Genomic DNA, 22,825 nt, shown 5'->3' with positions numbered 1-22,825 from the left:
CTTGGCGTTTTGTAAATTGCAATCCTTCACTTGACTTCCCACCCTCCCATGCCGCGTAGGCGCGCGTACGCGTTAGAGCAGCATATCCACCTCTCTCTTTATCCAATGAATCTGATGACAACATAATTCAAGCGCGAGAAGTGAGATTACACCACTGCGATTGACTTCAAAGGATTTTTACGCTTCTATTTTGAAATCCTTGTACCACATTTTCAATCTCACCCGCCCCGCGTAATGGGATAAGGCGAATTACCCCAATTCCGTGTCTCTACTATAAAATTTTGAGTGGTCACTTGATCCCAACCATCCATCCAAGTGATCCAAGATTTTAAATGATCGTGGCCATTGATGAGACATACCAAACAAGTGCATCAATGATTCACCAATGTGGTCACAATAAGGGGTGCCGAACACTGTAAATGATGAGTACAAAGAAAAAACATTGTAAATGGTTATAAAACCAAAAAAAAAACTATTGTCTTGTTAATAAAAACAATACATTTATTTGCTGGTGACAGTTATTTAAGAATTATCAACGGGTTGGGCCTAAGTCCAGACAGGGTGGTCCCAATTCCGAATAGATTATAAATCAGAACAAAATCACACATACCATAACCATCCATCCCAATTAATATGTCCAATGACTTATTATATTTATTTTAAAATTTGATAATATAATTTTAATAAAAATGATAATAAACACATTAAATTATTTATATATGAATAAATTAATTATTTTAAATTAATATTATTTATCAAATTTATCATTTCAAACATAAAATATGAAAAAACGACCCAATTATTAATCAGGACAAAAATTATAAATCAAAACTGACATAATTGATTTGGTTTGGTTTGAGCAGGGCAAAACCAACCCATTGACAGCCTAGTTGTTTTCATTTTTAGAAAATAAAACCATCCATCGTACACCCTTCTAATTGAATTAATGGCCATTCTAGTGTTGTGCTAGAATTTTCACATTGGTAAAACATATGAACTTTTCCATTAATCAAAATTAAGCATCACTACTAAATGTTTCAAAATATTGATATATGTATTGGTCATACATGCATGAAACATGAGGTATTATTATTATTATTATTATTATTATTATTATTATTTGATAAAAAATGTTCTATACCCTCTTTAAATAAATTGAAAGGTGAAATTATTCAGGCTTTACCACACACAATACATAAAAAATAGGGGTTTTTACCATTCAGTCAACCTTTGAAATCCTAGCTCCACCATACAGTTGAGGGTAGGTGCCAGCTTGGAATTGATGTTAGTTCATCAATGGATATAAGTATTATAGGTGGAACTATTCATAAATTTAAATTGTTGTAAATTTACAGTTCAAATCTGAATTCTAAGGTGGAGTGCAAGCTAAAAATCCCCAAAAAATAATGAATAGTATGCTGATACTTTAAACCATACATCCTACCATCTTTACTTCTCTCTCGGTGGTTACTTCAACAATTCCACCAATAACTTGCTCATTACTCCCATTCCATCAATTCATTATTCATTGCCTTCACCATGCCATCATCAAAATGACATTTTTTTCTAATTAAGATCAATCAACCAGTTGGAATCGATTCCAGCACCTATATATATTTCAACCCCCACTACCTCTTTACATTTAGTTCTACCTCATTCATCATTCTCATCATCACTTTCTCTATTACAACCAAACCACTCATTTCTATATTCTTAACTTACTATTTCAATATTCTCAACTACTAAAATAGTCCAAAAAAAATCATATCATCTATTTACCTTTTATTGTTTCGTATTTCATATATATATATATATATATATATATATATATATATATAATATTTCACTTTCATCATTTTTTTTTACTTCAGGGGGAAATTTATACAACATAAACTTCCCTATTTAAATTATCTCCAAAATTAATTTAAGCCATCTAAAACTAAACGATGTATCAAGATTTGATCAGCACTTGTCGATTTTTTCAGTCGCTTACTTATATGAAAGTAAGAGGGATTGATAAAAAGATAACAAAGAAAAAAGGGGTTAAATTGCCGACTACCATAAATTATAAGGGGCAGTTGGAATTTACTTAAACTATTAAGCAAATAACGAGTAAAATTTAGCTGTTTAATCGATTGTGAAAACCAATAATAAGGTTTCACGCCAGTAATAAAATACATCCCACCCGCACCTTTAATAATTTAATAATAAAGTTATGAATTTTTTTACTGACGTGGCATCTCATTATTGGTTCCACAGCCCCCTGAACAGCGAAAGCGTTCAGCTCATCCGAATTCGCAAATAACGTCCTCCAGTTCGTTTTCCTTCGTAGTTGCAGACTGCATACACTACTACATAAGAGAGTTCTTCCAAGAAATCGGACAAAATACACCACCGCTCGCTGGATAGCTTCTTCGATGCTTGATCGCCGTCCATGGCGGTGACCGATTTCTTTGCAGGGGAAATCGCTACAGAGCTAATAAAACAACTCATAGCAATATGCAAGCGGTCTACTCTTTGCAAAACCAATGCAGAGCAGCTGATGACATACGTAGAGGAATTGCTGCCCGTAATTCAGGAGATCAAGTACTCCGGCGTCGAATTGCCCCAGGTGCGGCAATCACAACTCGACCGCATCTCCGAAATTCTTAATGAGGGGTCGGAACTCTGTAGGAAGGTATTGGCTTCCAGTCGATGGCACGTCTACAAGAACTTGCAGCTGGCTAGGAAAATGGAGAAGTTCCAGAAGAAGGTGGAGAACTTCATTAAGGGTCCTATGCAGGCACATATATTAGCCGATGTCCACCATTTGAGGTTCGAGTCGGCTGAGAGGTTCGATCGCCTTGAAGGTCGGCTCGCCGCCATAAAGATAGGGGTGAGCGACGACCGGTGGTTGGAGGAAGCTGTGAAGAGGGTCGAAGAGGATGAGATGGATGTGGATGGTTCGGTGAATTTTGGAGCTGCGATGGTTTTGGGGAAGAAAAAGGTGAAGGATATGATTATCGGAAGGGATGATTTGAGGGTTGTTGAGATTTGGGGGATGGGAGGGAGTGGTAAGACGACTTTGGCGAGAGAGATTTGCAATGATGAACAAGTTCGAAGTAAGTTTTTCTAGTTCCGTTTTTTTCTTTCTAAAACGATTTTAGAGAATTCATCTGTTCTGGGTTTTCATTTTTCCCTCTTCTATATAGCCCTTTCGGATACTCAATAATTCTGTTGTATTTTTGGTTTCTAGATTAATTGTTTAGTTGAAGATCTTAACAGTCTCGCAGTCCCCAAATTTGGAGCAGTTGAAGCAGAAACTTTGGAAAGGTATTACAGGAAACCACACGTTTGGTTCTGGTGTTCCCGACGTTCCGATTCCACAAATGAAAGCTCAATATAACTGGATAGTTACTGGAAGAAGCCTCGTGGTTCTGGATGATGTTTGGTGTCCTCATGTACTCGAACAGCTAGTACATCTAGTTTCTAGAATTCCTGGATGCAAAATCCTTGTGGTTTCAAGGTTCAAATTTACATCAGGGATTGATAGGATTTATGAACTTGAACTGCTTAAAGAAGATGAAGCTATGTCCCTGTTCTGTTATTCTGCTTTTGGACAAAAGGGCATCCCATTTGCTGTTAATGAGAAATTGGTAGAGCAGGTATAATTGAAAAAAGTCGCATATTTTATTTACATAATTCCATTTCATTTTTTCAGTAGGTGCTCAATTACATTTGTTTATTTTAAAATTTGGCTTTCTGGAAACTCTGTTTATAGATGTTTGAATCTGAATTTAACAGATTGTGAAGGAGTGTAAAGGGCTTCCATTGGCTCTAAAAGTGATTGGGGCTTCACTAAGGGATCAACCGGAAATGTATTGGATAAGTGTGAAGAACAGGCTATCTCGAAGTGAATCCATCTGTGAATCTTATGAGATGAAATTACTTGAACGAATGGCAATTAGCATAGAGTACCTTCCAGGAAAGGTTAGGGAGTGCTTCCTAGACTTGGGTTGCTTTCCTGAGGACAAAAAAATTCCTCTTGACATTCTTATTAATATTTGGGTCGAGATCCATGACCTTGATGAGGAAGAAGCATTTGCCATACTTACTGAGCTTTCAAATAAAAATCTCCTGACTTTGGTGAAAGATGCAAGGTATGTAAATATGACTCTGTTCGCTCTAACACTTCAAACTAGAACTATCTATTTTACCTATATGCTGGCAAATAATGATTAGAAGTGAGTTAAATGGGTTATCTGTGTTGTTTCTGTTCTGGATTAGGACTGGAGACATTAGTAGTTCCTGTGAGATATCTATTACTCAGCATGATGTGTTGAGAGACTTGGCACTTCACTTGAGCAAAAAGGGGGTGCTTGAGAGCTTAAACAAAAGGAAGCGACTGATTATGCCAAGGAGAGAAGACAGGCTTCCAAAGGAATGGAGAAGGGGTGTGGATCAGCCGTTTGATGCCCAGATTGTCTCAATCCATACAGGTATGGCTGTTTTCTTTGATGAAATTCTATGCAGAAAAGCCCTTTCTTGAAAAAGCCTAAGGCTACTTTTGTTTTCAGTGTAAAGACGGACCGGTGTAAAACTCCATTCCCTGTCTGTATTTTCATGCATTTGGTTGGAGTGTAAGTTTTACATTGAAAATTGGTGTAAACCTCATGCACAGTTGAGTTTTACATCGGTAATCGATGTAAATACTACATCAATCTACTTTTACATCGATTATCACACTTAAGAAATTTCCAATGGTTCACTCATTTTAAACCCATTGGCATTGAACTCCATCGATGTATGACAGTTTACACCGAAAACAAATGCAGCCTAATTGAGCAACACACAGACAACCAGAAGGGTGGTCAATTTTTACCAATGTACTTAGTATTTATAATCAGTTTTCTATGCTTAGTTTGATTAGAATTTTCTGTGTTAATATAGGTGAAATGAAAGAGCTGGACTGGTTCCATATGGACTTCCCAAAGGCTGAGGTTCTCATTCTGAACTTCTCTGCGAAGGAGTATTTCTTGCCTCCCTTTATTGAGAGGATGCCAGAGCTCCGAGCTTTAGTGTTAATAAACTATGATACTGTAAATGCTGTCCTTCATAATTCATCCATACTATCCTCTCTGGGAAATTTACAAAGCCTCTGGTTGGAAAAGGTTACTGTCCCTCAACTAAACAAAATAGCCTACCCTCTGCGTAACTTGCACAAAATCTCCCTGGTCCTCTGCAAGGTTAGTGAAGGTCTTGATGGGGTAGATCTTCCTTCAGTATTCCCTCAGCTCTCTGAGCTCACCATGGACCATTGTATCGATCTTACTGAATTGCCATCAAGCCTATGTAATGTCTATTCACTCAAGAGTCTGAGTATCACCAATTGCCACAGCCTGCAAGAGCTTCCACTTGGGCTGGGAGGGCTGAAATCTCTGCGGGTTTTGAGGATATATGCTTGTCCAAGCTTAATGAAGCTTCCTCCAGGGATATGTGAGCTGGAAAGGTTGAGTTATCTTGACATCTCTCAGTGTGTAAACCTGGGGAGCCTCCCTGAAAGGATTGGTAGGTTAATTAGGTTGGAGAAGATTGACATGTGGGAGTGCGCGCAGATCATAAATCTACCCCGGTCTATTGGGTCACTGCGGTCTCTACGACGTGTCATCTGTGATGAAGAGATTGCTTGGTTGTGGAAAGGTGTCAAAACATTACCAGATCTTCGGGTTCAGGTGGCGCAAGAATGCTTTACTCTGGACTGGCTTGCAGAGTAGGGAAAGAGATTACGTCCATTGCCACCTTGTGGTGGTATTCATTGTACATACTTTTTTTCAAATTGAAACAAAAAGGATTCCCAATATTCTGATGCCTTAGATCTCTAACATTTGTACAAGTGAGGTAGAACTTAGAACTGACAATTACTTTTCCATTTCAGTCCAGGCAGTCCAGGTCACACAGACATGAAATGCACCCTCAAATTATCAGATGTCACCATGGAGATGATATCTTTCAGACTCGAACAAGAGGGAATCTAGTAGAGTAGAGAGAGCGGTTGGACATATTGGGACTCAACATATATCCCCACGCCACGCTAAGATCATAAATTCTGGATCATTGGATCTGTATGATCATTTGAGCACTCTGTGAACAAAAAACAAAGAAAAAATACAAATAACTTTTCACAGAGGAGGCAACACCATCCAACGCCATGGCTTCCAGCAAGGAACTCGGGTAAGTTAGTAAAACAAATATGGTCAATCCTTTGGATGAAACGCCCTAGTATCGTGAAAACAATACCATACTTTATAGGATTTTACCAATTCAACACCTTCATCCTTGCCTGCCTTTGCTGCCATTAGATTACCAGCTTCATTTAAAGGATGAGGTTGTCAAGTGGCCGCTTGCCGTCGTGAAAGCTCAGGTACAAACAACATCCACAAATATAGCCAATGTTACTATCACCGGCTCGTTGGAGAGCCCTTAGATCATTAATGTTTATGTGCTCATATACGAGGGCTTTCACATTGCTGCTTTTGCCTTTGCAAGATGAGGCAAGCCCACCTGGAAAGCCGATACGCTGTGTCTGATAAAAGTCAGGAGAGCCCAAAGTGATTGATTATTGTTCAGTCGTTTAGTTGACTCTCAGTTGAAGTTTCTTCTCATGACTTTTTTAAAGAAGCTCAGCTCAAGTAAAGCAACTCAACCAAACATTCAGCCCTCCGAAACGGGGCAAAAAATTAGAGCAGACTATTAATTAGTATGACCCCTATGTCAGCAAGTGCCTTTTTCTCAATTCTCATTCTATGTTTCTTTATTTTTTTTGGGGGGGGGGGGGGGGGGGATTTTAGAGGAACACTTGTAAGCCACATGCCAACCGCAATCCTCGGCGGAAGGAGTGTTGCCAAATGTCAGCATCTCTTGGCTCCTGAAAGAAAAATTCTCATCCCCATACTTTTCTACCTTGGAGGGTAAGGGTAGGGGAAAAGACAAGAGAATTGCATCTAAGAGACAAGGATGTTACTTTCTTTGTTATCAAAATTAAGAAAGAAATAACAAGAGAACATCTGGAAATATTCACAGGAATCTGGTGGGGACAAATTCATGTATCCTCAGCGGAAGATTGTAAAATTCTTCATTTCTCATATCTCCTTTCCTCATCTGGAAGGGTACCCACCAAGGCAGTCCTCTGTCATCTGCTGTGCGCATGGCATCGAGCGTTTTATCAAGCAGCGTTCCGACTAACATGGCCACGGTTGGAGCTGACGTGAATATTGAATTCCATATGTCATTGAACTGCAAGCATGTTCCCAAAGGGATGGATTACTTTCAGATACCCAATTTATACAGATGCTAAAAGTCTAGCAATGCCAATTTATGTGTGTTGATGAGGATTGGAATTTACAAAAAAAAAAAAAGAAGAAAAAGAAAGAAAAAACACTTCAAATCCCAATTTAAATAAATGCCCTTTTGATTGTTGCAATCTAAAAAATTGCACCTTTTCCCTGATGAAAATCAGGGTGGCGCCTGGAAGCATCAGTGTTTCAAAATGATGCAAATCTGGCTATGGAACAAACATCTCTGATGACTATATTACTCACCCATCCACCACTTGTTTTAACTGGTCCATGGCCTGCCGAAGAAGAGTATTCAATAAAATATCGAGGAATGGAAATTCCCAGGAACAGAGAGAGGCCCAATATGTAGAGGTTTCTCATTGAATTATTGTTTGTAAACTGAATAAAGGATATCCCAACAGCAGCTGCAAGAGATAAAAAAAAAAAATAAGTTCATATAATAGAACGAGGATCAGAACTATGATATTGATGGAAGTGATTATTCTTCATCTATGGAATACCAAAAAGATTTTTTTTTCAATTATATATTATTATTTTCACAAATGGCAGTATTGCTGCTTAACATACAAATTGTCTGATTTTTGGGCTGTAAACTCACCAATTAGTCCAAATAGAACACAATATATGGCAGCAAATATAGGGAAAGGTATCGATGCAAAGAAAGCTCCAAACTTCCCTGATAAAGAAAAATAAAGTATACTTTAATCAAAAGATTCGAAAATATCTAACTGTTCTAATTTCTTGGAAGTCAGAACAAACCAAATATAGAGAAGAAGATCATGAAAGCAGTTGATATCTGCACCACTCTTCGGCTTCCCACATGGGTCAGTCCAAGAAGGCCAACATTTTCACTGCAAGGGAAATTAATTCTATCAGTGGAAGTCGATGATTTAAACTTTACATTATCTGTTAATGATTCCATTCAGAGAAGGCAAAAAAATCTAAGAATATTGCTTTCTTTATCCCTTTTAAATGGTCAACTAGAGAGCTAGGAAGGACACTAGTAACTAGTTATCTTTCTCTTGGGAAATGAAAGAAGGATATTCACTCACATGCCTATAAACTAGGGAAGAAAACTAAATTCATTTATGCTTGGTTGCAACAGTTACAAAGTAATAATAATACAATCTCAATGTGCTTCTAGTCGTCTAAAAAACATTTTTCACTGTCTTCACTTTTATCAGTTCCGGATTACTATTTGCCAGAGAAGATTAGTCAAGCTTGAGCAGTCACATAAAGCAGACTGGATATACTAGTTATAGGCTTATGTATGTCCTTACACAGATGCAGTAGTACCAACAGCAGCTCCAAATATCCCATCAAGCAGCATGCCAATACCCTGCAGTCACAAAGAAATAAGGCTTGTGTAAGGAGAAGCATGTTATTTTCTATTTATCTGAACAAAACCTTCTAAAATTAGTGCATACATTATTATTTGATTACTTACTAAGAAACATGAAGGTTTCGGATGTCTGACTCATGAATTAATACACATGGGGTTTCTCTTCCATTTTCAGACATGAATTAACTCTTCAAACAAATATCATGTGTCTAAAATGTTCTTCATTTGATCTCATAAGAAAATATTATCTTTGTTATCCAAAATGCTAGTATCTAGACTACCAGTCAAGTCTTCATCAGACCCAGGACAAGCCATCCTTAAATAATTTCCTTGTGAATACATGCATACTGAATGTCTACCAACAGTCTTGTGCATATGGGTGTGCTCCAGCCATTAGTTCTGTTTAAACAATTTTAAATCCATACAGTGTACACCTATATAAAGAATGAAGAGGCCAGTTCACTACTATAGGTCTCATGCAAGACAAACTCTGATGTTTGTCACTTGTCAGACACTTGAATTGTGAATTCCTTCTCAGATATGACACATAACAACAACCCCTCACTTTTGGGAACAAAGAAAAAGAAAATAAAAAATTCAAAGAGGAAAACTAAAACAAATCAAGGAATCTCTTTATCCAGCAACAAACCTGCAGACCAATGCTTCGACTAAGTACGTGTGCAGGAGGAGGAGTAGCACCCGCAAGCCGTGCAGCTGCAAAATATGTTCCAGTTGACTGCATTTGAGATGATAAGGTGAGTATAAAAGTTTTTTACACAACATATATTCTTAATCTAAAATTAGCTAAAAATGATAATTGAGTACTGAGAATAAACCTCAGGAATGAAAACAGAGCTTACCTCAGATGATGAAACAAAAGCTGCCCCCATCATGCCAAAGACATGGCTTGCTCGAAAGATGGGTGCACCCCACTGAAAAGGATATGGAATTCTAATCCTGTAATCAAGGGAGCAAAAGTAACAGCCTAAAATTAAAAGCCAACTCCTCTAATAGGTAAAACAGAGAAAAATAGAAGCAAGTTGAACACTTAAACTGGAGGATACCAGGGAGCTGATGATATTAGATATGAACGATCAGTGCGGCAATTAATCTTAGTCTGCTCCCGGACATCAGTATAAGCACCACTTACAGTGAGTATAGCAGCAAAAGCCCATACTATTGCGATGCAGAAAAGCAAGGCAAACCTCTCAAATACAGCATGTGCACTCCTGTTGATGCGTTTCAAATACTGCAGCAATATTAGAGTTTTGAGTTCAATCTTTTATTAAATAGTTTCTAGAAGAGAATGTTCATAAAATATACGACAAATCTGCTAAGACGCATTACTTGTTGGCAGATGACCAGTAGAATTAGCATTGGCAGACCAATCTCCATACAGTGTCCAACCTGAAGAGGTCAATCAAAGTCTTACTAGCTAACAAGTTTACCTACACAGTTTTTGGCAACCTGGCAACGAAGTTTATGAGAGAATTAAATACCTGTGGGAAGCCCCTCTCAAACAGACCAAGACCCACCACACAGACCACTGGAACAACAACAACAGGACTGAAGAACCTGCAAACGAACCAAATACATGGTAAGAAACAATACAAGTCCTAATTTCAGGTCTTGACCTTATTCAGAAGAAGAAAACATGTTTATCTTCATCATCAAGAACATAATTCTCTACCTTGTGAAATTTCCCCATGCCTTACTATACCCAATCAAGATGTTGAAAAATGAAGAGATTATCAGAGATCCTTGAATAGTTCTCATGGTATGAATGAATCTCTGCATGCATCATAAGAATGCATAAGTAAAATTTCTTTCTAGTTGTCCCAAGCAAAGACATCAGTGAATTATGAGAACCATGAATCATAGCCCCTTATCTGTGGCAATACTCATAACATTGCAAGTTAATGTTTTGCACAGATTGAAGCAGAAAATTGCCTTGGTAGAACAGAATTCAGTGCTTATGGTTTTACGAGTCGTATGCACTCAAACATGTAGGAGATAGAATTGAAGGTCAAGGTAGTACTTTCATTATCTTTAATAGAATTTCTGTTATCTATTCTCCAAAAAAAAAAAAAAAAGAATTGAAGGTCAAGGTAGTGGCACATTACAAATCTATTTAAAACAAATAGCTAAAGCCAACATGCAGATACATATGTGATTTCAAAGGTTATTACTTATAGTACATTTCCATTGAATATACCCAGCTGCGATCATTAAAGTCAAGAGTACATTCAGTCATGAAGTGCCTTGATCCAACTCTTCTACTTATATTCTGCATACCTCATGCTCATTCTGGAAGGTACTATCGTTGAAATCATTGATGATCGACATCACTGGTATGACAAAAGAATAAGATGCACCCATCACTGTAGGAAGTCTTGTCCCAAGAAATGTCTGAAGAAGTGTATTTACTCCTCCCATAAACAACAAAGTCTGAATCACATGGGCTTTATCACCCTGATTTATAATTTCATCAGAATTAGAATTAGTTTTCAGTTTCTGCGTCTGAATAGAGCAACCTGACTGTCAATAATCGAATTATATGCCAGATGAGGAAACCTACATGACTGCCGCCCATTTGAGGTACAAGGAAAGAAGTAATCATGACAGTTGTTCCAAGCATCACGATGTAGTGTTGGAAAGCCAGGAGAAATGATTCAGCTGTAAAGTTTGATCCAGTAAGGACAATAAGTTCAGGAAGAGCCAGAAACCTCCATCAAATAACTAATAAATAAATAATGAGAGAAAATTCTGGTAACAGAAGAAGGTAAGTTTTTGAAGAGTTTCGGTTAAAAATCTCAAGAGTATTTGTAGTATAACATAAACATAACAACGACAACAATAAACAAGAATTAAGGAGATAGTTAAAATCAGTAAATAAAAATTAAATTGAACGGAAAAAAAGATAAGAACGTGACCAACAAAACTAAGATAAAGTGGTATGAACTGAAAAGAGGTACACAAGAACCTAGTTAAAAGAAGATAGTAGAAGATAATTTCTGCACATCATCATCCCACACGCGGAGTTCTAACAGACACAAGTAATAGAGAAACGAAAGAAGAGAATTGAAATAATAGCAGAGTATCAGAAGGTATAGCAAAAGGAGGGACAAAAGAGCTTGGGATGGACTGTAGAGAACTCCAAAACTAGAATAGCGTGATGATGGAGCATTAGTCAATCAGAAAAGGAAACCCAAGTTGCAGAAAATCCAAATAAGAAGTATAAAACATCAAAAGAAGCATAGAACAGCCACTGACATGAAAAGTCCCAAGAAAGATTTGATGGCAGTGGTTAGTGCAGTGCAGCAGTACTAACCAAAGTCCAAAAGCAGAACTAAGCAAAATACTACAAAAGGAGGGAAAGAAAGATGACAGAGAAGAAAAATAAAGAACTCACGCCATGAAGGATTGGAGTGGATGCAGAAGTCGAGTTGATGAAGCTGTTCCTGTGGAGGAAAAGTTGGCGCTCTCGGTGCTGACAGTGACGGTGGTGGCAGAACCACTGGTGGTGGTACAACTGGCTGAGATTGGTTTGTCTCTACCATTGTTTTGATGATCTTGTGCTTCTGAAACTACCTTCTCCTTCTTGTTCACAAACAACGATAAGATAAACGAGATCAAAAGCTGTAGAGTGGGGGAATCTTCAACACTAAGAAATATAAATATATCGAATATTCAAGCATTCATTAATCCAAAGAAAATATGAGAAAAAGAAGCTTTTCAAAAAATAAAAAATAAAAAGGGAGACAAAGACAGGAGAGAGAGAAATTAGGACTAAGGAGCTAGACTTGAATAACGTTATGGTTGTCCATACTCTATGCCCTGGATCAAGAGACCAAAAGGGATATAAAAAATGGAAGAAAATTTTAGAATGGGCAAAGCGCGTTTGGTTCATATCCCCACTGACTTCTAGGAAGTTACAGACGTTAGAAGCATTTGATTTCAAAAAAGTCTAGATTTTCCCGTGAATCACGATAATGCCATGATATTATCATTTGGATGGAACCAAGTGAAGCTACCAGCTACAGTGGCAGTGGCTGCAGATCAACCAATATGTGGATGGTAAGCGAAGCGCGCATGTTACGTATATTGCTTTGTCAATTTCCCTTGAAACCCAACTCTGAGGTCCGGACGATTTGATGCTGTCAAGAATTTTTTGTCACTTCAACGACATGTATCTTCTCCAAACTTCATGAAGTTTCTTCTTCATTATGCTTTGGAGGTTAATCTATCGCAGTACAGAAGTATCGCAGTAGCTGAACGCAAGGATTGGATAGCGGCCCCTGGAACCAAAGATAATGTCTTACGTCAATCATAAACTTGTAATTTGGATCAGCTAACGCATACTCAATCAGTGCCCTCAGTTTCACAGCCCACTACAAAACCAGTGGCATCTCGTAGTTTTTAAGATCGAAAGGGTTAATAATTTTGGCAATCGCTGGGTCCCAATGGGGATTAGGGGAGGAAGGTGTTGCCAATATTAAAATATTCAGGCCCGGCACGTCAAAGTTTAAAGCTTGTATCGGACCCAAGCTCGTCAGAGGTCAGCTTCAGGCGATCTTGTAGATTTATATCATTTCATTTATTCCGAGAGAGTTGGTATATGGGGAATTAATTCTTTACGTAACAGTCTTTTAAAGGCAGAACTAGATCTTCTAGTTTATAGTCCCACTGCCTCCGTGCCACGCGCATCCACACTGGATAGATTGAGATGGATGATCTCTGGATTGAGGAAGAATCATGTTGCTTCTATTCTCTCTCCTTCCTGCACGTAGCCAAGTGGCTAATTGTATATTACGAATACTTTTTTGTGCATCAAAGTGATCGAACCTTTCATATTCCATTGACCTATTGACCAATAGACTCCGGCTGTTGTTGTAATCTGCAAAGCACCTTTAATTGCTACGTGCAGGGTGATCAGTCACGTGGACGTGGACCGCAGCTGGTTTCATGAAGATTCTGGGCCCACCCACAGCCACAGGGGACACCTCGCCTCGTTCTGCATAGTGAAAATCCTCCCGATAAATATTTAATACAGAGACGTGTCTTGTACAAACAAGAAGGGCGGCACCGACATGGGCCCCCCGATGGCCGGGGCCGGGGCTCCCTCGTTTCAACTTTCAAGGAAGGTCGTGCTGCTTCCCTTGAGAGTTGAGACGGCACCGACTAGATCTAGATGGAGAAAGTGGAACCTTGTGAAACTTCATCTACAATTTCTGTTGTCATAATAACATCGGCTTACTGTAACTAAATCCTCAATCAACCCATGCGTGTGTGTGTGTGTGTGTGAGAGAGAGAGAGAGTTGTTAATTCTTTATTTGCATGTGCATGTAATACTTACTATCTTATATATATAAGTGTTTGTTTGCATAGTACTTTATATGGAGTACAAAAAGAAGACAGTATAGCATTAGAATATTAGATTAGAGACCAACTCCATCCACGTTCGATTTACCTAACATCTACTAAAATCTAGTTTGGCCCATAACTTAAGCACCTTGCAAGGGATTGAGCACATGCCCGATGAATTCCACCACTCCAGTCATGTCTTCTCTGATCAAGAACATGAATGGATGGTCGGCTACAAAGTCTATGTCCCTAGTAAAAGACGAGTCTAGTTGAGTTGTCAACTGATCCTGCTGGAAGGACCTCATTGATGAGCCCACTGGTCGCCTTTTCAGCCCATGAGTTGACTTCATTAGCCACTTCAACTGCCTTCACCATTATTACCATCAACAGCATAGTCAGTAACATCATCATCACATCCCTCACATAAATACAAGATCATACAGAGCGTGGAATTTTTTCATGCTCATTAGAAAGAACTTAGCATACAGGTACCGGATGTCTTTAAGCACAAACCAGTGTTCACATGCCTATGCAGGACTACTACCGATTCTAGCAGTATCTATGCACAGATATCTGTATTCAAGTATAATTAACTATATCATAATATCAAGTCTGGCAAGTGTGTTCAACAGATCAAGTCTGGGTGGGTGAGTGGGTCAGAGAGAGAAAGGATGGAGGTGATTACAGAATCTTATTGAAAATACTTGTAGTACTCATTCACACCATTTATGCCTGGAATTTCTAGACTTTCCTGAAATAGGCCTATAATTAGATGACTACCATGGATAAATAAAATGTAAAACTGAAGATATTGAGTTCGAATAGCCACAGTTATAGGACTGGTTTAAGAAATCTGAACTAGGAGGTCATGAGTTTCTAAGTGTATTTTCAATGCATTAAACAATAGGAGACTTTTATGGTTGACAAGATTTTCAGTCATGCCATATCAGATGGTGGTAATGAGAATGTGGGATACAAGAAGGTCCATACCTGATTCATAGGGCAGCTATTAAAATTTCAACCCAAATTAGTTGAAGTTTTTTTTTTTTTTTGATGAATCCAAATTAGTTAAAGTTTCAGAGTTTTATTCTTCTCTTTTGCCCTTTTTTTGTATAGATATAAAGCTTAGAGTATGCCCCAGTGCTTTGACTTTAGTTCAAAAACTTATTTGATTTATTACTCGAAGACCTTGCATTATATGTACTTGGAAGAGTTATGCCAAAATATGATGCAAATCAGGGTAATATAATTGGGAATTATATCCTTCTGATTTTTTTAAATCCAAAACAAACGGATAGAAAAGCTTGGGGTGAATCATTTTATGCCTTTATAGCACAAAAGTAGTCTTTTGAATACCCTACAAAGCAATGATATCTAAAAAAGCATGTTGTTTTTTTTTTTTTTTGTAAAAGAAACTTCTTTCTTCATTAACAAATCGAATAAAATTCTTTTATTTTAAAGTACTCTTCCCACACTTGATTTGCATCAAATGGTGCAATACACCACTTGACTTGATATTATCATGGTTTAGTTTCTTGTTCTTTTTGCTGTTTAAGATGGAAGTCCTTAAATCTTGAAATTCTCTTTCATATTCTACTTCTGAATCTTGACTTGTCAAATTCTTGAAATCATAACTAGATTATTTCTGTTAAAGAATTTTACTATTCAGCATGAAAGTCTCTAGTTTCTTAACCTCAAATCAATCTTCATTGCAATATTTTTGAATTTAGTTCTTCCAATAGAAAGTAAACCAGTATTATTTCCCACAACCATACAGCTACAAACCCTATTCAAGACCTAGATCTAGTTGACTCTATCAATACCTTAACTGATTCTTTTTCCTCCTTTGACCTTTCTGATTTACTTACTGGTAGATACATAGCCCTCCAAGTATTCACCCTATACTTTTTTTTTTTGCCTTTTGGAATTCCATAGAAGATTCAAGTTGCTGCCACTTAATTGAAAAACCGAGTATACCAGGGAGTGGAGAAGTGATTCCTGTAGAGTAGCCCACCTTTTGGATGAAGCCAGAGACATCCTAGCAGCCAATCATTACATTCTAAGATAGGTTGGTGGATGAGTTAGCAAAAGCAGGTAAGCTAGGATTTTTTTTTATCAGCTTGCATAGGATTTTTTTTGTTTTTGGTCATAGGAGAAGGGGTAAACTCTCTTAGCCCTCCTCAAGGACAGCGAAAGTACAAACAAAAATTACAAGCAAGCCCACAAATATTGAGCCTTTCCTACCCCCCCTGTTTAGCTAAAGCATCAGCAAAGGAGTTGGCACTTCTTTTAACCCACTGAAGCCTTACTACCATACCCCTTGACAACCACTTGAACTTCTTTCTTTCATTTGCATATTCCCAAAGCCTTACTACCCACTCAAGTCTTGCATAGGATTTTTTTTTTATAGCAACAATACTTTACCCAACTAATTTTTGTGAAGTGGGTTCTGTTGTTTCATGCACATCCCCCCTTGTATATTTTGCCTCTGTTTTCTAATGAATACAGTTACTTTCTTCTCAAAAAAAAAAAAAAAAAAAAATGTTTTGTTCCAACTCCTAGTAGCTGGCATGTGAGGCTTTAACGTATCACACCCGACTCCTAGTGGGTAGTCCTTCATATCCCTTTCTTTTACAGCTTTTAAGGCAGAGTTTTCACCACTTTTTATCACTTGCATAAGATCTGCTGTGCTCCAGTCTGAAGCCTTGTCCTCCACACTTTTGACCTTCCTTCCAACCCAGTCCCTGTCTTCCTTCAGGAAAGCATACTAGCTGCTTCTTACCCTTCCCAAAAAATTCACATAAAGCTAGATAGCCTCCTTTGTTGCTCCTGCATTCTAGAATATATCTCTTCCCTTCTTCAGTATTCATTTCCATCCAGTTTCTTATCCCATTGGAACTTGCTCCCTTCCTTCACAAAGTCCCTAAATTGATCACTTCTATACCTTGCAACAGCACTGATTATAGGAAAACAAACACCTTAGATATTCTTCAAAAGAGAAGACCTTTCCTTTGTATCTCACCTAAATGGTGTATCCTTTGCAGATCTCATGGCGAGGATTGTTACCATGTACTAATATCTTGTTCCTTTATTGCAGAGTTATGGGAGTGGCTCTTCTTGATGTTTGGGTGTAGTTGGAATAGGTCAGCAGAAGTAAGCTTGCTTTTTGACCATTTTACCTTCCCATGGTGTCAAAAAAGAGAAAGAATCATGTGGAGGTGTGCTAGAGCTGTGCTGATATGGACAGTGTGGGAAGAAAGAAATGCTACCTTTCAGGAGGAGAGGGAAATACAAGAATTGAAGGAGTGCATTCTGCATAGGGTCAAGTAGAGGTGTAAATCGGGCCGTGCCAGGTCCGACATGACCGTGTGGGCTGTGCTGGGCCAAGGGTTCGGAGTCCACGGGCCGGCACGACACAACACGATTGCACGTGCCATGCCGCCCATGGGCCTGTACGCGGCCCGCTCGAGAACTAGCCGTTGGGGACCCCCCCACCATTGATGAAAAATGGCTTTTAAATAAAAGAATTTTAAGTTTTACTAGGCTTGAATGGCCACACACTGGCCCAGCTATTGCTGCAAGCACTTTAAATACTTTACATGCTTATGGAATTGAGAATAAATTATTTTCTATTAGTTTTGATAATGCTAGTAATAATGATTCTGCAATAAATATTTTAAAATCTCAATTAAAGTCATGTTTAAATGGTAAATTATTTCATATCAGATGTGCATGTCACATCTTAAATTTATGTATTCAGGATGCTTTAAATATTATTTCTACTCATATTTCTAAAATTAGAAATTGTATTATATATATTTAAAGTTCTAGAGCAAAAAAACAAGAATTTAAATATTTATATCAAAATTATAGTTTAAAATATAAACATTTTATATTAGATGTTAAACATAGATGGAATTCTACCTATGGTATGTTAGAAAGTTGTATTTCTCATAAACAAATTCTTACTGATTTTTATAATGCAAAAATGCCTAATGATATTATATTTGAGGAAGACTAGGAAATGGCAAATTGGCAATTTGTATAAGAGATTTTTTTAAACATTTTTATGATGCAACTAATGAATTATCGGGTATTTATATTCCTACTAGTTGTAATTTACCTTATCAATTAATGGTGACTAGTGATTGTTTTGCAAAATATAGAAATAATTCACAATTTAAATATATTGTTGAAATAATGGAAAATAAATTTAAAAAATATTGGGAGAACATTTCTCCTCTTTATTGCTTAGGTACAATATTAGATCCTAGAATTAGGAAAGATGGTTTGGATATTTTACTTGAAACATATTGTGAAAATATGAATGTTGAAATTGAAAATAAAAAAAGAAAAAATTAATAAAATGTACACTTTATAAGGATCTGAAGTAACACGAAATAATTCTACAAGTTGTACAGTTGCATATTCTACTTTTGAATCTGAACATGAACCCAGTAGTAGAAGAGAAAAACTTTTTTATTTAACAAGTAGGAGGCAGAAATTTTCTACCTCAACAAATTCATTTACTAAACTTCATTTTTATTTACAAGCAAATTTTTCTTCTTTAGGTGAGGCAACAAATAATTTTGATATTTTAGCTTGGTGGAGTGAACATTCAAAAAATTATCTAGTTCTTGCCGCTATGGCACGTGATCTACTAACCCCTCTGGTGTTTACAGTTCCATCAAAGTCTTGTTTTAGTGCAGGTACTAGGGTATTGGGCGACAAGAGAAGTTGTATGAATGATGAAAGTATAGAGATGTGCATTTGCTTTAAAGATTGGCTGGATGCTGAAGACAGATTATAAGAAAAAGGAGGGCATGACACTACACCCGATATTTCACGTGAAGAAGATGATGAAAGTTATGATTCATGAACAATAGTTGTATAGCATTTTTTCAAATTATTGTAAATTCTGTTTTAATTTTATTTAATTTGTTTGCTATTTTTTTAACAATGTAATTTTGTATTTTCGATTTGTAACTATATTGTATTTTTATATTTTATTAATTTATTCCATATTCCAATTCTCTTATTTCATTCAAATTTAAGTGAAATAAAATTCCTATTTTTCTTCCAATTTGTTATTCCATTCTTATTTGGTTAAGTATTTTTTTCATTTATTTGTTAGATTTCCCATTTCTTATTTTTTCAAATAGTTCCTAAAGCCCAAAGGAAAGTTAAATATTTTAGTTTTACACTTTTACTTAGAACCTGTGACATGGCCCAAGCCCGGCACACAGTCTGGGCCCACACGGGCTGTGGGCCATGCTGGACAGATCCCCCAAGTTATCCCTGGGGATGGGCAGCAAGGCCCGTGCCAGCCTGCGGGCCGTGCCATGCTGGCTCGGCATGGCCCAATTTACACCTCTAATAGGGTGATATGGTGACTAAAGTTCCTGGATTCATTTCACCAATCCTCCATTAATGATATATGGAGGAATTGGTCAAAAGTAGCAAGCTGCTCCTCTTTAAAGACTAGAATCAGTATTAGTTGGGAACACCCTCTTGCAGGTTTTTTGAAGCTGAATTTCGATGGTAACAGTCAAGGTAATTCAAACCCCTCCGGAATGGGAGGGGTGCTGAGGAATGAATTTGGAAATATGGTTCTCGTTTACTCGGGTCTCCTAGGGATTGGGAACTTTACTAGGGCAGAATTATTAGCTGCCATCTAGGGTGTACAGCTTGCAGTTCAGCTAGGTGTGCAATAACTACTAATCGAAAGGGAATCCAAGGTGGTAGTGGGCGGGCTGCGGAACCCCGAGTCTATTGTGTGGAGCTTTAAGAGTGAAAGTAGAAAATTTAAGTGGTTGATAAGGAGCTCAGCTGTAAGTATTAAATGGGTGGGGAGATCAGCAAATTCTTTGGCTGACTGTCTAGCAAAGCAAGGAGCAATCAGGGAACAATTGTATTGGGCTTATTTGTAGTTTGAATTTGCTTTTCTGTTTGAACTTACTTAGAAACACTGCAATTCTTCTCATTTCCAAGGGCTACCTTTTTCTTTTTTGTTTTTTGAAAAATAACTGAAGCTTTTCCACTAAACCAGAAAAACCCAACTGCTCACCAAGGTGAGCAGAGGCCGAAGAGTACAAAGCCCCCTATCCTCTAGGAGCTCAGAGCAGCAAGAATAGGAAACAAAAATAGATTACATATTACTTATCCTCTGCATCCAAGCATAATTTTGCTTATCAAACTCCCTAAATCTCTAAGTAACCTCATTTGAACTCCTAAATCCATGGAAAGACCTGTTCTTTCTCTCAAGAAAACCTAATTATCAAATCTAAGACCTGATGATTTACTATCCTACAGTCCCCAGACTTGTATATAAAGTTTGAAAATATATAGTTTCCAAAACCATTATACCTTGCAGACTGCACTCTTTGGATTTCATATTCATAGTTCCATAACAATACCCCTGAACAGTATTATCCTCCAGCCTCTCAGATTCTTTGTGCGCCTCCTTTTAGAAACTAACATACCTGGTATTCCCCTGGATAAATTTAGCCCCTGTGTTTTATTTTGAGTTCCAATGCAAGTTGATATACTACTGTAGGAGAGAGTTATAGGTTGGATGCTATAGCAGAGTTAGCTCTCTGCTCTTGCATGAAAGTTTACGGGCTCGTTCTTGATTTCACTTTTCTATGCGGGAGGTTTGACTTCCTTTGAATCGTACGGGAAAGAGCAACTTCCAGTACCGGTTCAAAGATTTGCTCCTCAGAGAAAGAATGGGAGAGAATCCTTCCTTATACAAGATAGGTCATTAATCAATTCTTCAACAACTAACCCCAATGCTAAATCACTTATACAAGATAAATTCAATAAACATCTTAATATCTAACTCGAAAACTTTGGACATTAAATTACTATAGTAATCGACAAGATAAAAAGGACACAGATTATCAGAGCCCACATGACGATTATGTAGCATGAACAATGAACGAAACACACACACACACACACACAAAAAAAAAAGGCAAATAACCCACTGCTTTGAACCCACGCAATTCTAATTCGTAACTAACTAACTTCCTTTGCAAGCAGACTCGTATAGATTGCAACGGCACTGTCAAAATGAACTACTACACCATCTTCGACAACTTCTTAATTAAAAATTGAAACTTGAAGGGCACACTTTTGAAGCGAGTAAGAAAGGAAAAGACTAACCTTTGATTGGAAATCTACTTGCTTCGCTGTTGCCTTGTAAACGGTATCGACGATCCCCTTGAAAGAGGGTTTGAGAGGGAGAGATTTTTCTGTCCAGACACCATTGGCGAAGGACAAAAGAGGCCCTCCACTCTGGCTGCCATCAGCTAATATAAGAGAGACAAGCTGAGAAGCAAATAAGTTGAGATCGTTATTACTTTTCGATCTCAGGAACGAAAGAATCTGGTCTAGGGTTGGACCCTTGGATCCAGCAGCGATGAGGCTCAGGACGATATGGATTGACAAAGGAGAGAAGACAAGGTTCGAGTCCTTCCCTTCCTTCAACAATACGCTCTTCGCGATTTCTAGAGAGAAAGTAGTTTGGTTGCTTATCGACTCTCGAAGATCCATTTCTTCTTCCCTTCCTGTAAAAAGCTCGAATTGTTGAAAAAATAAAAAAGACTGAAGCGGAGTTGATTTTAAAGCGCAGGTCGGACAGAGTTTTTGATAATAGATATTCGGACAGGGCAATGCAACATCGCTGACTTTAGGTTTAGGTGGTGTTCTCTGATCAAAGAACAGATGTCTTCTCTGATCAATGAACATAAGCTTTTTACTTTTCTCCTGTCGTGTGAATCGACCTGCTGCATCCGAGATTTGCGTACGTAGCAAGCAGTCGCGGACCATCTTAATCTGTTTTTTTTTTTTTTGTTTAAATATTATGTAGGGAAACTCATTTTAACTTTTCAAAACGTAAATTCACCACGTCAGTGACTTTTTATTTTTCAAAACTCACCTTGGACAGTTAATATTCAGAAGTTGTCCACATAAGCATAAATATAATTTGCATGACTAAATTGCCCCTGATTGGAGAATTAGAAAAAAATAAAAAAAACTCATTTAGGGTTTTTCTCTCATTTTGCCGATCTTCACTCTTTCTCTGCCACTTAGAATTTCCAGTCATCAACAGTCTCTCTCTCTTCACTCTCAACCCAAAAAAGGGTTTCGTTTCTTTTGGGTTCTCTTTGCTTTGCTTCGCAAATCAGCAGAGCAGAATAGAAATGAAGGATTTTTCTTATTTCTTCTTTTATTTATATATATTTGTTGTTTCTTTAGGAATTGTAATATATTGGATGTGATTTAGATCTTGATTTTGGAGGAGATTAGATTGCTTTCTTCTTCAAATTTTTGGGTTGTGAATAAAAAAAATTATTCACTGTTCTGTTATGACTTCTAAGTGGCCCGGCTTGGTTAAAGTGAGGTCTTGAAGAGACAACAGAACCCCAGTCCCCAGGAAATCCAATCCAATCCAAAACCCTCCTCGGAAATCAGAATAAAATAAAGAGCAAATCAACCTAATGAATAGAAGAAATCAAGCTTCAGTGGCAGAAGACTCTGAAGGAGAAAAGAAGGAAGAGGAATAAGGGCAAATTAGCTCCTCATCAAATGAAGAACATGGGCATGCCTGTTGGTGTTGGTGTACACTCTTCTTCTGTCTTCATCATGGAACCTCCTTCATTATGTCTTGGTACAATTCCAACGTCTCTTCCACTTCTTCTAATGGAGCTGGAGCTACTGGGTGGCCGGCTCTTTACACATAGGTGCTCTTCAATGCTGTGTTCGGTTTGCTTTCTATGGT

At 37.7% G+C, this 22,825-nt stretch overlaps 2 protein-coding genes and 1 pseudogene across 4 annotated transcripts; 1 reads left to right on the top strand and 2 right to left on the bottom strand.

The window, feature by feature from the left end:
- The first annotated feature begins 2,324 nt into the window (after nucleotides 1–2,324).
- LOC148851100 (putative disease resistance protein At5g04720) lies at nucleotides 2,325–5,839 on the top strand. Its single transcript, XM_088946445.1, is given in 5 exon segments — nucleotides 2,325–3,157; nucleotides 3,255–3,644; nucleotides 3,784–4,139; nucleotides 4,267–4,478; nucleotides 4,930–5,839. Coding segments are annotated over 5 exon segments (2,505 nt in total). The 5' UTR covers nucleotides 2,325–2,434; the 3' UTR covers nucleotides 5,754–5,839.
- Nucleotides 5,840–6,807: 968 nt separating this feature from the next.
- PDE135 (Xanthine/uracil permease family protein) lies at nucleotides 6,808–12,584 on the bottom strand. Of its 2 annotated transcripts, none has more exons than XM_088946443.1 (14): nucleotides 12,089–12,584; nucleotides 11,255–11,352; nucleotides 10,972–11,148; nucleotides 10,367–10,467; nucleotides 10,176–10,251; nucleotides 10,024–10,083; nucleotides 9,741–9,925; nucleotides 9,537–9,633; nucleotides 9,326–9,412; nucleotides 8,615–8,673; nucleotides 8,094–8,185; nucleotides 7,933–8,010; nucleotides 7,578–7,738; nucleotides 6,808–7,272 (listed from the first exon to the last, which is right to left on the bottom strand). In XM_088946443.1, the coding sequence occupies exons 1-14, from the start codon at nucleotides 12,234–12,236 to the stop codon at nucleotides 7,054–7,056; spliced, it is 1,638 nt and encodes a 545-aa protein (XP_088802569.1). In that variant the 5' UTR covers nucleotides 12,237–12,584; the 3' UTR covers nucleotides 6,808–7,053. The 2 variants fall into 2 exon arrangements, with proteins under 2 accessions (XP_088802569.1, XP_088802570.1); XM_088946444.1 differs by lacking the exon at nucleotides 12,089–12,584 and adding an exon at nucleotides 11,660–11,864.
- A 1,432-nt stretch (nucleotides 12,585–14,016) lies between these two features.
- LOC148851098 (serpin-ZX-like) lies at nucleotides 14,017–22,339 on the bottom strand (annotated as a pseudogene). Its single transcript, XR_016099568.1, has 2 exons — nucleotides 21,208–22,339; nucleotides 14,017–14,406 (listed from the first exon to the last, which is right to left on the bottom strand). The product of XR_016099568.1 is annotated as a serpin-ZX-like (transcript).
- Between the last annotated feature and the right edge of the window lie 486 nt (nucleotides 22,340–22,825).

The sequence above is a fragment of the Nelumbo lutea genome, chromosome 5 (assembly GCF_056320005.1).
Source record: "Nelumbo lutea isolate HS-2025 chromosome 5, American lotus-T2T, whole genome shotgun sequence".
Lineage (NCBI taxonomy): Eukaryota > Viridiplantae > Streptophyta > Magnoliopsida > Proteales > Nelumbonaceae > Nelumbo > Nelumbo lutea.
This window is presented reverse-complemented; position numbering and strand designations above follow the sequence as displayed.

Excerpts from the sequence above, each read along its gene's own strand:
- PDE135 (XM_088946443.1), bottom strand. The coding sequence starts at position 12,236 with ATGGTAGAGACAAACCAATCTCAGCCAGTTGTACCACCACCAGTGGTT. Across the intron at positions 10,252-10,366 it reads GCATGGGGAAATTTCACAAG|GTTCTTCAGTCCTGTTGTTG; the intron begins GTAGAGAATTAT and ends GTTCGTTTGCAG. Across the intron at positions 8,186-8,614 it reads GTTGGTACTACTGCATCTGT|TGAAAATGTTGGCCTTCTTG; the intron begins GTAAGGACATAC and ends TTTCCCTTGCAG.